A 17,730-nucleotide genomic window follows, 5' to 3' on the forward strand; every position below is an offset into this window, starting at 1 on the left:
GAAGTGATAAAGGGTGAACTCTTATTTAACAGGGTTGATATAAATGTTAAATAATGCATTTAGTTCATGTTAAATTAAACAAGTGAAAATGTTGTGGTGTTTTTTTTTTGTTTGGGAAAAATATCTTCTTAAATATAACTTAACCCTGTCCACAGAAGAGCAACAGATTCCTCCTTTTAACTAGGCCATCTCATCATTACATTGTCCTTCTTTTGGCTGCAGCTGAGAAAGCAGAAGCCTGAATCTCTTACACATCCCCATTCATTGACTTACTGACTGAGGGGGTAGCTCCCCAAAGGTAACTAGAATGCCTTCTTTCTACCACTAGGGGTAAAAAGGCACAACTCAGGGGATGCACCACATCAGAACAGGGCCTGCTCTCTTCTTGTGTAAAATCTATCATCCATTCCAAGGGGACAGGGCAAACATTCATGGCCTCAGTCAGAGGAAAAGGTTACTCTTATACTTTCCACTGTAACTAAAAGGAATTGGCACCTGTGTGGTTTTGGCTCACACCCTGTCGGCCCTGTTGTGTGTCATGTGTCCACACACACTGCTGCTGGCAGCAAGGGGAGAGAGCCTCCACCAGGGTGGTGGGTTGGGTCTCACCTACAGGAAGCCCAGCCAGGTGAAAACAGCAGCCCATGTTTGGGTAAGACCTCAGTAATGTCTGCAATGTGCTGATGGTGTTCCCGCTCTGTGGACTGGGGGGGGAGGCAGGGGGGACGGCGCTGTGCCCTTCCATACCACCACTCGATACCCAAGATTCCAGAGCAGAGAGGGATTTCCAGTCAGTTACACACAACACATACTAACACACTCACTCAAACACATTAACACATGAATACGTGCACACACTCACACACATACACACACACACACACACACAACTCACACCTGAATAATGTCAACATGCACACTCACATCACAGTCATATAATCTGTAAGGAGGAGTAAAGAATATTACTCAGGGGGACTTCTAACCAGACGGTCGATAGTTCAAATCCTGGGCAGAACCTTGTTGTTAAACCCTTTAGCACCGTAGCTGGCCGACATCCTTTTGGTAAACACCTAGCTGTATAATGGGTGAAGGGGTCAAACACAAGTTGTGTAAGTAGCCCTGGAAAAAGGGAGTCTGCTAACAGAAATAAATGAAAAAACAACATTGCTGCTTTCTGAGTGATTTCCCAGCAGGCAGCAGGGAGCTTTAGGAGGAAAACAGCAGAGATGAAAGAGCAGGACCCCCCGCCTGACCTTCTTGAAGAGTCTAATGACGTCCTCGCTGATCTGGGACAGGCGCACGATGACATTATTGGTGTAGATGTCATTGAGCGTGGCGTGATCCCGGCTCTCTCGCCTCGTCTGGTTCAGGACCAGGTACCAGCAGTTCACGGAAGAGAGAAGGTGCTGGTCCTTTCTGAAGAAACAGAGAGAAATGCCATTCAGAAACATACACACATCAATGCTCACCTCTCCTTTGTGATAAGGGTTTTATTTTACATGCCATTTTACATGTTTGTTTAAAGACGCTTTTGAGCACTGTTAGCTACTGAGCTATTATTACTAGTTTACTTTCTTGCCATTTTAACACGCATGTCGAGCTGGGGATTGGTACTTATCATACAGATTATGTAGGTTTTCTGGAAAAAGTCAATAAGCATTAGAAAATTAACCCCAGGGCAGGAATGTAGCTGAGCGATCCAAGTGCACATCAAGCAAAAGCTCTTCAAGGGGAAGATTTAGAAATGCTTGTTAAGTCCAAGAAAACATTTTCCCTTGGTTTTCCTTTCTCTTAGAGAATGACCCTGGATGCTTTTCAGAGCTGCTTAATTGTAGACGCTGTGACCTAGCCTGGGATATATAATTAATACAGAAATATTCCTGTGCTCTAAGTGAATAGTGTGGCAAATAGCCAATAACACCATTCACAAACACAGACAGAAAGACGCAAGAAAGACCAGCATTCACATTTGGGAACATCAGCAGAGCTTCTTTCAGCCCAGTGATAGCAATAATGTGGAGCAGATGCCATTCATTTCCTTGTACAATGTTACTGTCTGACACTGTATCGATTGTTTAATTCCTTAACACTGGTTAATATAATGACCAAAGGCAGTGTCTTCCACTGAATATAAAAAGCTTTCATGGTCTCTTTCATTCAGAGTGTACCTCAGCCCTACCTGAATCCAATCTCAATGCAAATCAATCAGCACTCTCTCTGTAAAAGGAAGGCGCGAGGCTCGGAGATACCGGTGTACAGAGTTCCAGGGGGAAAACTGTGCACGCTATTACTTCAGAAAAAAAGGAACAGATGAAACATCAAAGGGCTTTGCTCTGTGGCACTGCTGAAATGTTTTCCGAAATAGTAATCACTTCTAATGAATGGGGTGTCTGCTGGCACCGGCATCCTGCTCTCATTCAGCACAGCCTGACTGTCATCTGCCTAATCATACAGGCAGATATACATGCACACAAACATGTGCGCACACACACACACATACACACACGCACACGCACACACACACACACACACACACACACACACACACACACAGGCCAGTACAGGCCCTCCAGGCTGGAAATATTAATGCCAAAACTCAAATGACTCTCAGCACACTTCCTCCGTTACAAGGAAGAGGAAGAGAGCTGCATATGGTGGCAGATCATTCAAATAGATAGATTGCACCCACTGAAAAGATTAAACACCCCCTATCTCAGGCATACCCCCAACAGCAGCATGTGGCTGTTCAAGCTGACCTCACATATCAAAGACACTGGAAGGTCTAAGGTACATGTTAGTATGTGGCTTAGATGAACTCCACTGAATCATCTCCTATGAGCCTCATTCACTGGACGTGCATCCATTTTGCTTTGCCATGAGGACCTTCTGTGCTGGTACATCGTGCCTTTGCAGCATCGTAAAATGGAAGAGGAAGACAGCTGTAAAGCAGAGCTGGCCTTTTATCTGCTTCCCTGCTGATTACATGATCATTATTTCCTTCTTCATTAAAGGATCACATTTTGCGGTGAGCCTTCAACACATTTTCTCAGTCCACTGAACAGATTTTTACTGCATCTAGAAATGGACTCTAGCAGATTCTCTTTGTCAAGACTACCCTGTACATTCTATGCAAGAATCACGTGAGCAAAAGGTCCACAATGATAGAATAACAAGTGCGTTATTTTCATTTTCTATAGTAAAAACATTGAAATGTAAATGTGCACCATAACTTCTTTTCTCATTTGAGAAAAGAAGTGATGCTGACATCACTCTCAGTAAGCAAAAACGGAGTCAACCTCTTGGCATTGCACATGGGTGGCCTTTAAAAGTTAAAGATGCTTGGTGTTTAACAAGTGTTTATGTATGAAAAAACACAGGGGACCAAACCTCCAGCCCTGAATATTCCCCAGGAGAGAACCGGAGAACTAAATCACTTTCTAAATCATCACGGTGCTTGGGTTTCCCTGGCATTTTCAGTACCCATCTCAACGAGAGGAGATTTACAGGCCTCCGTGCACCCCTCCACCTCTCTGCAGAAATGCTGACGAGACATTACGTACGCTTGTAATCTCCTATAAAATATTTATCTGCGCACTTACGCAACCACAGCACCAGGCCACTGCTGGTGCATTGGCCTGCAGAAACAACAGTGTCTGAGATGGACATGAGTGAACCAGAACTCCCTGTAAACCTGCAAACCGCCCCTGTGAAACTGGAACTGTAAAGCCTTAAACCCAGTGCAAGGATTTAGCTACAGGAGCATTCTATTGACCAGAAGTGCATGAGCACATGAGCCAAATACACACAATGCATGCTGTGGAACAGAATGAGCAGAGAGCAGAGAGCTGGCACCAAAATGCTTTTGAAGGGCACACGTGTGAACATCAAATTTTGCATTGACAACATGGTGTCTCTGTTTAGGGTTACAGTTGAAGTGACATGGTGCAAATTTTTTCTTCATTTGCTGTTTTTCAAATGCACAAAATAACCCCCTGGATGGGTAGTCTTTTTAAGCCATGCCAGCTGTTTCCCCTGCAAGACAAAAGGCTGGAAATTAAAGTTGCGTGCCTGTGTGCATGCAAGACCTGATGTCATTATTTTTACACTGGTAATAAATGGGGCCCATGGACCTCATTAAAGTGACGTGTGCGCTGCACTCTGCAGGCCCTCAAGGCTTCTCCAAAGCATGCCGAAAATCACTGGGTGGAACTGAGAGGCACCAGGTCTTTCCGGCACACACCGACCTGGATGGGAACACACCTCAGGAGCACACCCCACTGCTGCCCCACTCCGTTACGACCGTGACCATTTCTGCCCTTCTAGAAGTTTCCATTTCCACCCGTTGGCAGCTGGTGGGTGACTCTTTAAGAGCTTCAAAAGGTTCCGTTCCGCATCATTCTGCACCCGCAGTCATTACGCAGTCGGGCCTAATTAACAGGAGGCATCGGATGCAAAGCTCCTGGGGTCTTGCAGCTCCACAAGGCAGCCATTCTCTGCTGTTCGTTTTTCCGCTAATTCACCTCTCCAGCATCTGTTCCTCCACGTCCCTGCTTCTTATCATTGCCATCTCACTGGCCTCCTGTCTCCTTCTCAGCACACCCCTGGCACGTCGGAGGCAGTAATCAGGAATGTCTGCACCACCAAGAGGGAGAGAGAAATAGAGGAGAAGTATGGGAGAGAGAGATGGAATAAAAGTGGGGATAAAAGAGACTGGAATAGAGACGTAAAAGCGGGAGATACGTGTGTGTGTATGTGTGTGCTTATCAAAAAGTGTTCCGGAGTCTAAAGATACCTAATACTATCCTAGAGAGATGAATGGCTAAACAAGAGGCATAATAAGCAGCTTCCATAAAGAAGAGAAACACTCTTATCCCGTAACGTGGTATGTAAAATGACTTCATGCTTTGGTAACGGGTGCGGCGAGTTCACAGAACCCATTTATTTAATCAGATACATCATTAAACGTGTCGGACGCCTGCAGTGGAAAGCGTGCCTTTTTGAAAGTCCCAGATTCAAGCCCTGGGAAAATCCTTTGAAAGCGCTCCATGGCGGCGAGCTCCTGCTTATCTCTGAGGCAGTGTGGAAAAAAAGAGGGGGCCAGAATCAAAGGCGAAATCAAAGGCTGGGAATGGCAGCCCCACACTGGCAGCGCTGCTGTTCAAACGTGGTGCTTTCAGACACGCCCAGCCATGCATCTGGGACACTTTTCAGCGCCTCTTTATTTCCGAGGCGCTGCCAAAGTCTGATAGTAACCAGACAGAGCCTACCAGCTCACCGGGCTGGTCCCACGGGCCAGAGGTGGCAGGGAGGGGAAGGGTGTGGCCACGCCCAACCCAAAACACACCCTCCCCAGGCAGCATGGGGCTGGTGTTAGTGCCTCATTCAGTACAGTGATAAAACCTGCACTCTGGCTCGGCTGAAGACCTACTGCACTCAGTATCTGATGTGTCCTTCTACTGGACACTGGCACAGATTATTGTTATTATTATAATTAGTAATAGTAGTAGAATCAGTAGCAGAAGTAATATTAGTAGTAGCAGTGGTAGTAGCAGCAGTATTATTAATAGTAGTCTATATTTGCTTGACAGACACCTTATGCAAGGTGGCTCAGGTAGCTTCCATTGTTAAGCATTATCCATTCAAAGAGCCGGATATTTACTGAAGCAGTGCAGGTTAATTACCTTGCTCCTTACCTTGCAGCAATCCTTAGGCCAACCGGAGCTCTGCTGCAGTGCGGCGTTGATCAGGTTTTCAAATCAGTGCGCCATGCTGCAGCAGAGCTAACGGCTCAGAGAGGAGCACATTACTACATGCTCATCCCCCTCTGCGGCTCATCCTACTTCCAGTGGAGCGCTAAATGATCGTGAGGGACTGGGCTCAAGGGGGTTCAAGGGTCTGAAATGACCACTAACTGATGTAAGGGTGACACGGTTCGGTGCGCACACATGACGGCCTGACTTGGCTTTAGCAAACTCAACCCTGATGACATGCTGGAATTTGAGTGACAGGTTTTTTTTTTTTTCTAAAGCTATCAGCACTGTTCCCGATTGCCACACAAAGCATCGGTGCCTGTTATTCTGTAGATCCGTCCAGAGCGGTCAGCCAGGCCAAGCACTCATTAGATTACCGCAGGAACATTCCAACTGCCAACATTTTCTTCTGTCCCGTAGGCTAGCGGAGGCAAATCATGAATAACTTATAGCATTCTGCTGGGAATCATTAGAAAGTAAATGCTCACATATTCATGAGGTGATGAATAATTACTGAAAAAAAACTGGCACGCAACACTGAGAAAGTTACATGTCGTATCCATGCATATGGATAGTATGATGAAAAGCCTAATAATAATTTCAGATACAGTCATGTAAAGTCTGCTAAACTGAGTTCATACAGCTATATATGGATGTTTTTCTGGATGTGGAAATTTTCCTCATGGAGGTGATATCAATGGGTTCATCAAATGTCCAGAATATTACACATTATATTTAATACTTAAAGTGAAATATATGTGACAATAATACAGACAAAAATTATAAAATAAGAAACTGCAGTGAGCTATATTTTTTTCTTAAATGCAAGCATCATTACATGTCATACTAAACCCAAACATATTGTGATATTTTAGGTTTTAGGTTTTACCTTAAGTGTCCAGAGTTGATTTAAAACACAACACAAAAGCCTAAATATTACTGAGCAGAGAGCCTCCCACTATGAAAAAGGGACAAAGAAAGGTTAATTCTGCAGCCACCGCCAAGGTTTCATTCACCGCCTGCACTGTGTTCCACATACAGAGGAGAGTGAGCGGGGATTTCAGACAGACTGGTGAAGGACTGTGAGCAGCCCCGACAGAGGCACGGCAGCTGCGGCCGTGCGGAGCTCACGCATTCAGCAGCCTGAGTCTGTCTGCCACAGAAAGATATGGGAAAAAAATCTTTAATGACCTGCTCTGGACGCTAATGCCATTCATTAATACAAATGATGCCCTATCTCCTTCAGACAGGTAATGTTTCTCTCCAGAATTACATGAGCTGATTTCTGACGGCTTTGCATATTTTTTAAAACCCGAACAAACGATTTGGTTTATTAACGCATGTAATAATTCTTGTTTAGAATTGAAGACCACATATATAAACGTGTATGAGAGGGTATATTAAAAAAAAACAGAGAAGATGATGCTACCTTTGACATGAAAATCCATGGCTAGCTTGTCTTTTTCTACCCATTCAGGGTTACAAATACTCCTTTTCCCCAGTCTGACACGGAGGCAATCAAAGGAGCAAAGGTCACTGGAGGAGCGGAGGGGAAAAAGCCTGCTTTTGAAGGAGGGGGGTAGGGGTGCAAGTCCCAACAGCATGAGAGGTGGGGACCTGACAGCTCCTATTCCCACTCTCAAGACTCATACCAACCTTTCATGAAATAATAAAGATCTCTCACTGTTGAGAGGGAGAGAAAGAGACCAAGGAAGCCATAGATGGAAAAGAGAAGATCAACCGGATGGAATTTCTACCGCTCCAACATCCTCTGATATTCTGAGAATCCGCTTCATATTGAGAGCACTGAATATTCAACTCCATGTGGTTGATGGGACACAAAACAATGTCTTGATATGGAAATATATAAAGACAGAGGACTCCAAACACATGGCCTAAAATGTTTCTTTCACCACTCATCAAAAATTCAGACCTTTAAAAGCAACAGGAATTAATACAATATAGGGTTCCAATTTAAGAGCAAAGTCCAGGGACACCATCCAGAGCAAAGACAAAAAAAATCCAGGGGTACAATCCAGTGCAGATCACCAGCCTATGCATGGTTCTCTTTTATAGCCACTTCATATTTGGCATTTCAGTGGTGGCTTAAGAGACATACACCTGAAATGGTGAAGACGCTGAGCTCAATGCCTCGAGCTGTTCATCCTCTGTCTCATTCCCCCAATTTCCCAGCATCCCCCTCCACACAGCACCTGGAAAGCCTCAACAAGACAGCGAGACCCAAATGCACTCCTGGAGTTTATTTACAAATGAAGGTCTTTACAGCTGCACTGTCAAACATAGTAGGTGACACAGCTTTGCTGGCATGTTTAGTTGAGTTAATAGTTTTTGAAAAAAAAAAGCCAATGTGGCCCTCATAATGGAGAGATCTTAATCAAAGTGATTGAAAATCGCTGCTGTGGTGTTACTGGGGCTTTCTTAGCGGCTGGCTGTACATACCACCAATCTCTTTATGGCCAAAATGTGCAACCTGATGTCTAGTTTTTAAGTCATACTGTCAAAAGCACAGTGTATACTGATTTTCTCAAAGGAACTTAAACAAGCTCATGTACATGAGCGTGAGTGTGTGTGTGTGTGTGTGTGTGTGTGTGTGTGCGAATGCATGCATGCATCCTTACATGCATGTATGCGTATGAACGTGTGTGTGTGTGTGTTTCTGTACACACATGCATGCATGGATGTGGATGCACGTGTGAGTGTGTGAGTGTGTGTGTGTATGTGTGTGAGTGTGTGTGTGTGTGTGTGTGTGGTTGTGTCTACATGCGTGCATCAGGGGACAGTGTTGGGGGTGGGGGCAGACTCAGTATCGTTACAGGGTTGCGCAGATGCGTTGGGCCAAAACATCTGTAGCAGCAGAGCTTTCCACAGTCGGCCTGGCCCAGGAGCCCTGCTGCAGACAGTGTGCTTTCCAACAGCTGGGCTCAATTACACAGTTACTTCCCAGCTGACTGCCCCTCACTCTCAACACACCGGACAGCCAAGAGCCCTTCACCTGGCCCCTTTCACTGCCTCCACTCAGACATAAAGCAGGCCGCAGGGACACGCGTCTCCCACACCCATGCACACAGCGGCCGATTCAACATGCCACTTATTATACTTTATATTTTAAAGATTCACTTATAAGTGAGCTTTTTTTTCTTGCTGTTGGCTTGTGTGTATGGAAACCTATACCTATACCTATACATATAACTATATACACAATGTAAAAATGTAAATAATGTGTACGCACACACGCAACACACACACACACACACACACATACACACACACACAAACTCTTCACCCAAGGTATAGAAAGAATTATTATTTTTTACGCTGTACATAATTACAGGCGATTACAAGCACAACTTTTTTGTTTTGTAATGGTTTTCAGCCTGAAACATCTGGCTGCACAGTAATCAAAAGCCACACTGTGAGCAGTGTGACTGCTGAGTTCAGCAAGCTATAAATCTGTGGCTGGCAGATTTCCATGACAGGGAATTATCCATTGATCTGATGCGGTACAAGTGCAAACTGCTCTGTATGGCCAGGGTGCCTCTTTGCCACGGTGCTTCCAAGGACAACACTGCACCATAAGGACAGTGTGCCTTGAGCGCTGTTCAGAAGCAGTTATGAGGTTTTACATATGAAGTTCACAGACACAATGGCTTTTTCACAAAAGTGGCTTTTCCACAGAATTTCAAATGAGGTAACTGGTGTTAAGAGGGCATCTTGTGTGGTTTCAAATTTAAATGAATCCCAGGGAGTTTGGTTGTACATAACAACTTATCATTTTTCCCTGTTCATCTTCAAAACCCCATGGGCTTCTTTTCCAGAGAAGTTTATTTCAAGCTGTAATTAGTCACACTAGATACTGTGTGATAATTGCAAAGTAAACTATTGACAGCTCAAACCAGCTTTGTAGGCAGTTATAAATTATATTTATTACAACAACAACAAAGGTGTCTACACATGGCCCCGCTCTTGTATTCATACTTCATACAAGAATAAACATTCTTATTCTGCACCATACGGAAGAGAAGACAGAAATCCATAACCATGAGGCTTTATACTGGTTTTCTTCCAAAATGTGACTATTGGAGGAGTAAAGGCCACAAGGCAGCTTTGAAAACTACAGCCTTTTTCCTTGCGTTTTCCTCTGCTAGTGTTGCTGAATGTTGTATTACTTTTCTGATCAGTGCGATGATTGCCTTTTCACAGATTCCACTTCTATCAGTGCGCATCCAGAGTTTCTCACATTCGAATGTGCAGGAACTGCCCAAAAGTAAGGGTGGATCTCAGCGCAAGAAGAGGGGAGTGGATGAGGCCCTGGCACGGTGCGCGCACAAATTGGATAATAAGTCTGACCTAGTTGAGGCAGAGCAGCAGAGTGTGGTTTTCAGCCACATGGTCTCTTGGCTCTGTCTCCCACTCTCTCTTTCTCTTTCTCTCCCCCACCCCCCTCCGAGCACTGGCTTTGCTGGTTGGGACTTACTTAAACTGGTGGTGCTCGCGGGAGCTGCGGATCTTGGAGGAGAAGCGCTCAGCCAGCTTCTCCAGGCTGCGGGAGTACTCCAGCTGGATCTCGGCCTTGCGGCGGAAGAACTCCTGCAGGTCCTGCAGCAGCTGGATGCGCGACTCGGACTGCTGCTCCAGGCATTTGAACTGCTCCACGAGCTGGTTACGGATCTCTGTGGATGGTAAAACAAATACAGACACACACAATAATTAATATTTGCCATGCAATTCTACTGTCCTGTGTAACATTTTAAACAACTGAATACGATGTAGCTCTAAAATAAAACACTGTAGACCAACACTGCAGAAAACGCAATAAAGACGTTATCGTTAAAATGAAATCAAAATGAAATCACAGGATGCCGGAAATTTGGAGCCATGAAACCAAGTGCCTTTTGCCCCCTGTTAAGGCTGCTGGACAATGTAACAAAGCTGCCAAATTAAGCAGTCACTTTAGTGTCAACTTAACTGCAATGTTTTTCCATCCATAAAATATGTATACGTCATCTTTTTTAAGTGGTATCTAAAACAACCACTCTGCCACATATTTTCATTCCTTAGAAAAGCTGCTAATGACTGGGCTGCGTGTGCAGCTATCGTTCAGTTGTCTCTGATGCGGTGACCCCCCTCACTGTGAAGTGCACAGATCAGTGTGGGAGGGGCCCCCAAGCTCCCCTCATATTTACAAACAGTGCAGTGTCATGGTGAGATGAGCAGAGACTCCTACAAATGTGGGCCACACACTGGAAATAGCACAGGGTCCTATATTTAGTCAAAAGCCCACAAAAATACTAAATCATTTTGACCTTGCCTCTACCTGTCCCAGGACAGATAGGCACATGGGACTGAGGGGAGATGTGATACAGATTCCCATATGAGCTAAAATGCTCATCTGCCACGTGTCTCCAGAGAGAGACTGAGGGAGGGAGAGAGAGAGAGGAACAGAGAGAAAGTGAGAAAGAGGAGAATCTGTGAGAAGAAGGTACCCTTAAGGGTTTCTACAAGGCAAGCATATCATATTCTGGTGTTTTGTCATGTGACCTCAATACCTTCAACGTTTATGGCACAGTTTAATTTCACATCCGATAAACACACAATAAAAACTACTACAAATAAGAGCCTATTACTGGTTTGCTGGCAGCCTCTGCTGCAGAGGGTCTATTAAAATGCCATAATTCTCCATAAGCCGCCCTGTCGGATTAATTTTCAACTGTGAAAACAAGCTTATCGGAGCGGTGAGATATCATTATCACTTCTAAACTTTCTGCTTCTCTGAAACAGTTCTATTTCTGGCAGTAATGCAAGCTTGCTGTCTGCAGACAAAATATAATTACGTTCCGCAATTTTGACATTTTCCACTTGTCCACTTATTAACTGAGAGAGGTCACATATATATTCAAGTGCTTTATTACTGACTCATGGCTTTCACTCTAGGCAAATTAATATATTTTTTAATCAAACAGTAGGCTTGGAAAATAACACACGTACCATCGCCGAGAGGCTTGTAACGCATTGTGCTCTTTCCAGAGTTTGCAACCCCCTTTTCCACCTCCAAAAGAACTCGTTCTCTCTCTACTCCAGCTACGGAGCAATGTAGTGGAGAGTTAGGACAGACGGTTACTGCAGCGTCTTCAGAACCGCGCTGGATCCAGCCCCTGTGTCTCGGCGCACACAAACAGAGGCGCTCTCTTGAACAGCAGACGTATAATCAAGAGCTCAAATGTCAATGGGTAGGTGCTGCAATTCGCTGCCCGGAGTGGGGGGCTGGGGAGGCACTGGCTACTGTTAAAGAAACAGGACACTTTCTTTTGCCTCTGCTCACAAATTCAGTCACAACAGGGCCAACGGAAAGAAACCCAGCATCTTTCCATCTCTTTGGAACGTCACTTTTTTCATCAACAATGCTACTTCCTTTCACAAAAGTGCTTATTTTACATGGAAAACAAATGACAAAATAACACGCTTAACATGCTTAAATGTTTCAGGAAAAAAAAAAAAAAAAAAACTTATACACATTCTGATAACCTAAATATGTCATTTTCAAGCCAATGTGAGCAGAGAAAAAAACTGACAGTTCCTTGATTGGCTGGTACCACCAACAGCCAAAGAAAAGCACAGGCCATGACAAAGTGATTTTAAATTCAGAGCAGAAAGGTGCACTCAAAGCTTAATGAAGTCTCTGGTGCACCCCGTATTTTACATGCCTTATGAAAGCTTTGACGTATGCCATATCAAAGCCTCTATATTGCTGTATCAAAGCTGCCTACAAGGCAGAGTTCCTTTCACTCCTTCCTGGGCCGAGGCAAGGATACCTGCAGGCTTTAATAACAGAGATATAGGATGACAGCATCAAAATAGCAAGATCTTAAGTAGGACTGGCACTGTGCCCTTGCCTTCAGCCTACAAAGAGTTCTGATGCCTCCTCCTATTGTACAGGGTCATGAAAGATTAATCAACGTGACTCATTCTCAGAGTGAACTGTCTACACCATACTGTCTTCCACAGTGACTGGCTCAACCCAATGCACAGAGGCCAAAAGCAGACATGTTCCACTGTACCACACAGGCATCAGAAGGCGTCTGAGTCCTCAGATTGTGTCACACTCCACAGAAATGGCCTCATAATTATAATGTAAAATCTGTAGGAAAAAAGATTGTTGTCTAACATCATGCTGTAACTGGAGAGGAAAGAATCTTTAAGGATAAATAACTAGGCAGAGCTACAGGGGAGACTGGCTGCTGACTGCAGTGCACTGCCAGGGCCATTGTAAAAAACCTTTGAAGGGTGTGTTTTGGTCAGCCCTGCTTGGAGCAGGAATAACACACTCCACAACTTTGGTTTAACAGCTTAACCAACAAATGTTGTGTAGGGCAGCATTTTTTCCCCTATACAATGCTGGTGAATCTGGCTATCGCTCGATCGGCAGGCCACAATTTCTGGTTAACCGCATTGTCTTGGCCCTTCCTTGTGAACAAGGCCTCTGTTTGACTCCCAGTATCTGACTTAAATCCATACGGGCCTACAGACAGATACCTCACATTTCCCTGAGCCCACGGCCATGCAGGGCCAGCCAGGAGAATGCTACCCAAAACATTCCGCACTTCCCTGGAAACGGTGCCTTTTCCCAGCCTAGATTTTCTGTTTCCTTTTTTCCTTCCCCTCTCAACACGTATCCAGTGACAAAACCAGGAGGAACGCCCCAGAAAATCTGACACCGATCCGCATGAATGGCAGAAAAGTCTCTTTAAAAACTCACTTGTGAAAAAAATACTCCAAACGAACAGCGGCAGCAGTGGATTTGACAGGCAAGTCGGAAAATAGGTCACACACCAAAGGAGTGTTCTCCATTTCGAGAAACGTGCAGAGCCGTGGATAATTCCGAGACACTTTGAATTCCTCGGAGTTTTCTGTGGCTCCACTTAAAGTTTTGAAACTCAGTGGTTCTTTTCCTACACTGAGATGAGAATGATGTGAATTTCTGGCCTGCATTTCTGTCTGCTGTGTTGCCCTCAATTGCACAGAAAGCTTTTTGTAAATGAGGCATACAATTGGTTGAGGACAGAACTTATATGTCATAGACCTCTACAAAGAATGTTTCAAATGGCATTTCAAAATAGCATTTAAATTTGGCAGAATTAACAGTTAATTACAAATATCAGTGAGGCAGAAGAAAATTGAATAGAAAACCACTGCGTCTATCACTTGCTGTATTAAGCTCCTGATTGCTGTTAATGGAGCATTTTTTTAGAACCAAGCAATCAAGAAATGAAATGCACAAAGTCCTTTGGAGACGTGAATGATCTAATCTATTATGGAAATGACCATTCCGAGCCTTTGCTTCAGCATTTGCTAAAAGACTTGTGTGGGAAAGCAATAAATTATCCCAGCATGGGAGTGCACCGTGGGGTAATTTAACTGCCAAAGCAACAATCGCTCAGCTAATTAGATACAGGTTTTAAGTATAACCTTAACTTCAAGGGTTATCATTTTGTTTCTTTTTTGTCGCTATTCACTGAGAAATGTAGGAATGACACAGGCCATGATTTCCGCCTGTTCTTTCCACATGTTTCCATGTCTTTACTTTTCTGTTTACTTCAGTGGTGAGGCGCGTGCGGGCAAGCAGGGCGGGTCAGCTGTGGTGGGCGATGCTGCGCTGTGGCATGCTGGGGTCTTCTAAGTATAAGGTTGTGTTTTTGGGCATCCTACTTTGCAAATTCACTAACTTTACAATTACTTGACTGGCTTATTCCAGTCATTGAGCCCACTTAGGCCAATCCATCCACTTAGGCAGTGAATCTGCAAATGGCACTCTAAAATATGACCTTGGTCTTTGCAGACCAGAATATGGGGCGTTTACACAGGAAAGGCATGTCAACAAAGTGTTCGTTTGGGTTACCTCAGGGCTCCTGAGCTGTTGGGCTCTCTCGCATGGTAATTGATGACAAAAATAATAGAGATCTTTGAAAACATTTGTTTAAAATAGCAAGTGGAGCACTGAGGAAAAACTAACAAATAGTTGTTCATTGTCATCTTGAAATCTTGGGCTCTCAGACCAATGTGATGTAAGTATGCATGCACACACATTCAAAGGAGCAATCTAGGGCAAGCAAAAGTTCCTTTTTTCTTGATTGGGACACGCTAGAACATGTGACTTGAAGCCATCTTGAGGTGAAGTGCTTAGGGCAAGTCAGCAAAAATGCCAGCTGGTTTGCAGCCAATACAGGAGCAGAGGGAGAGAGAAAACGCGGGAGAGGGAGAAAGAAAGACAGAGGCAGAAAGCAGGAGGCAGAAACAGACATATCGCGAGAGTATCTGATAGGGAGTGTAAAAAAAAGCGCCATTCATGCATACCATATTCATCTACTGGGTACATTTCTGGGCCGGGCCCAGTGTTAAACCAAGATTTCACAATGCATAGATTTGGCTGAGAAGTAATAGATGAAGTCCATGTAGCACACTGCATTGGGCTGTGCAGTTAATGATGATTATCTTTCAGAAGTCAGTGTCTCCTGCATGAAGGTGAGGAATTCACTGAATTACCTTTTCTCTTTATGCCATGATAACAAATCAAGCTGCTGTTTCACTTTGTTCACTCAGCCTGCACACTGGCCTCTGACTAGGCAAGAATACGATAGTATGGAACTTGCTAACACGCCAGAGGAAGGGAAGCAGACGCCAACACTGTTCAACAGTGACTGAGGCTATGCTAAGCTTCAGTATTTTATGAAAGAGTGCACTGCACACCCAAACACATTTTTGCTGTGTGGTGAACTCTCAGAATTTAACTGTAAACAAAACTTTATTTTTGGCTTTTTGTCCAATTTAACTATCTGTGGGTAACACTCCTTTCACTTACACAGAGCATGCCTGTGGCTCCAAACATTCAATAATGCAAAATGGACAGAAGCCCATATAGCAAATGTGCCAAAAGGTTCTTAATCCAAAGGTGCACATTGACTGTGTGTTTGCAAACACTGAAAAGAGTTTATTCGGTTAACAACTTTCATCTGGTAAACACAAATTTGTCATTTCCGTTTGGTCCTGGCTCCAGTCCTTAAATCCTATGGTTTCAGTGTAAAGACAACAAACTGAATCAGGTTTCCAGGCCTTGACATTACAATGGCAAGCCACAAACAAATCTGTAGCCAATGCAAGCACGCCCCATATGGCCACAGTCAAACTCATCGCCAAACCCCAATAAAGGGAACTCCTTATTATTAACAATGGACAAGTCTTGGCTTACAACACCCATCCCTTTGGGTTTGGAAAATTATGAATTTTCTCCACAAGACTGCCAAATGCACATCACAGCACATATTATACACTTGCTAAATATAATCATACTTAATCCATATTTTTCCAGTTTTAGATACTAATTAAGCGATTAGCTACTTAGCAATCTGAAATCATTACAAAAATTATCCAGTAATGGCGCGTTATGGAAAAAGATTTAGCAGAAAATAGAACCGATGAAGCTATGGGTATTCAAGACGCTTTAAAAGCTTCCAGTCATTGGTCTCATCCATTGTACATTTTATCCAGACAGACAGACCAGCCTTTGTGGATAGCATCAATCGACAAGCATTCTCTCCTTGCGAAAAAAAAAATACACTTGTTTGTATCTGAATGCCTTTTCTGTAGTGATGAATAGCGTAGCAGCAAAATAGCGGCTGTGTGTGCATTGCCTGCTAGCTGCAGCTTGGATGAAACAGGTCCTTGGTGATGGTTGTCAGGACACTGGGGCCTCCCTGCATCTTTGCCCAGTACAATCTACTCACCCATGTTCCATTCCCTCAAGCACAGGTACACCCCCTGAGTGGGAGGGCCTCTCCTGCCACTCAGCATTAGCGGGGTGGGAACGTTAGCCGTTAGCCGGTTTATGGGGAAGCAGTTAAGGAGGAGGACCGCTAACCCTGGTAACTGGTAACAGCTGATTCCCTGCTGTAGCCCTGAGCAACCATCCTTAACCTGAATGGCTTCAACAAATATCTAGCTGTATAAATGGACAGAATGTAAAAGGTAAGCTGTTCTGTATAAGGTCTGTGTTTCAAGATACATTTTGTGATATGAGCCTGTATCAAAGATAGAGCCATTTCTTACACACTACCTGAAATCATGTGGCTATCTATATAATGAGACAGTGGTGAAAGTTAAGATGAAGTCCTAAATCCAGTCACAAATAGGCAGGCCCTGATAAATTATTAAATGCAATGTTAAAGCCAAAAATCTGAATCAAAACACAAAGACACAGCTGTTTCAATTGGCCTATGTAGGGACTTCTGTGAGCTATATCACGGCACGTAAACAACTCTTCCCAGTTAGTTAAGATTAAATGGGTTGTTAAAAATGTCACGCACGACTATTATTGTATTGAATTATTGAAATGGCAGCTCCTGGTCTGGACTAGCATCTGTGTAGGTTTATGGTACATCTAGATATCCTTCTCTTTTTGTACTAGATATTGCAGACATAGATGCATCAATATTCACAATATGTAATACTATTATACATATGACTCAATATTAATCGAGTCAAATGGATGTAAAAATCTCAGCATGGCCTGAGAAGAGGTAATGTTAATTACCTTCTGAGGCGTAAACAGGATGATAGAGACACAGATAAACCCCTTCATGGGCTTTGGGGTGAAATAATTCATCATTTAACATCATTATTCTTTTCCACCATGGACACCTGCTTTACATGATAATCCAACTACAGGGTCCTCAGAACGATGGTGTCTGGCAAACAGCCTTCCTGCCTTGAAAAGATAGAGAACCTCTGTGAACAATAGCAGGAAATGGGAGATCCCTGACCTTTGACCGCAGCAAAACCATCACCACAGCTGCAGGACGTTATGATAATTCAGCGAGCACAGCCACTGCTGGGAGAGACCAGAGCTGGAGGGGGAAATCAGGCCAGGGCCAGGTTTTATAACAACAGTTAATCCAGAATCTAGTGTTGC

The 17,730-nt window shown here is 44.0% G+C and overlaps 1 protein-coding gene across 2 annotated transcripts in view; it reads right to left on the reverse strand.

Annotated features, from left to right (window-relative positions):
* Positions 1-17,730, reverse strand: part of srgap3 (SLIT-ROBO Rho GTPase activating protein 3) — a 76,767-nt gene that overhangs the window by 35,927 nt on the left and 23,110 nt on the right. For both annotated transcript variants that reach the window (XM_036530479.1, XM_036530478.1), the window contains exons 2-3: positions 10,246-10,441; positions 1,254-1,416 (exon numbers count right to left, since the gene is read on the reverse strand). In XM_036530479.1, the coding sequence (XP_036386372.1) occupies positions 1,254-1,416; positions 10,246-10,441 (359 nt within the window). The remainder of the gene's footprint in view (positions 1-1,253; positions 1,417-10,245; positions 10,442-17,730) is intronic.

Source organism: Megalops cyprinoides, chromosome 6 (assembly GCF_013368585.1).
Source record: "Megalops cyprinoides isolate fMegCyp1 chromosome 6, fMegCyp1.pri, whole genome shotgun sequence".
Taxonomy (NCBI): domain Eukaryota; kingdom Metazoa; phylum Chordata; class Actinopteri; order Elopiformes; family Megalopidae; genus Megalops; species Megalops cyprinoides.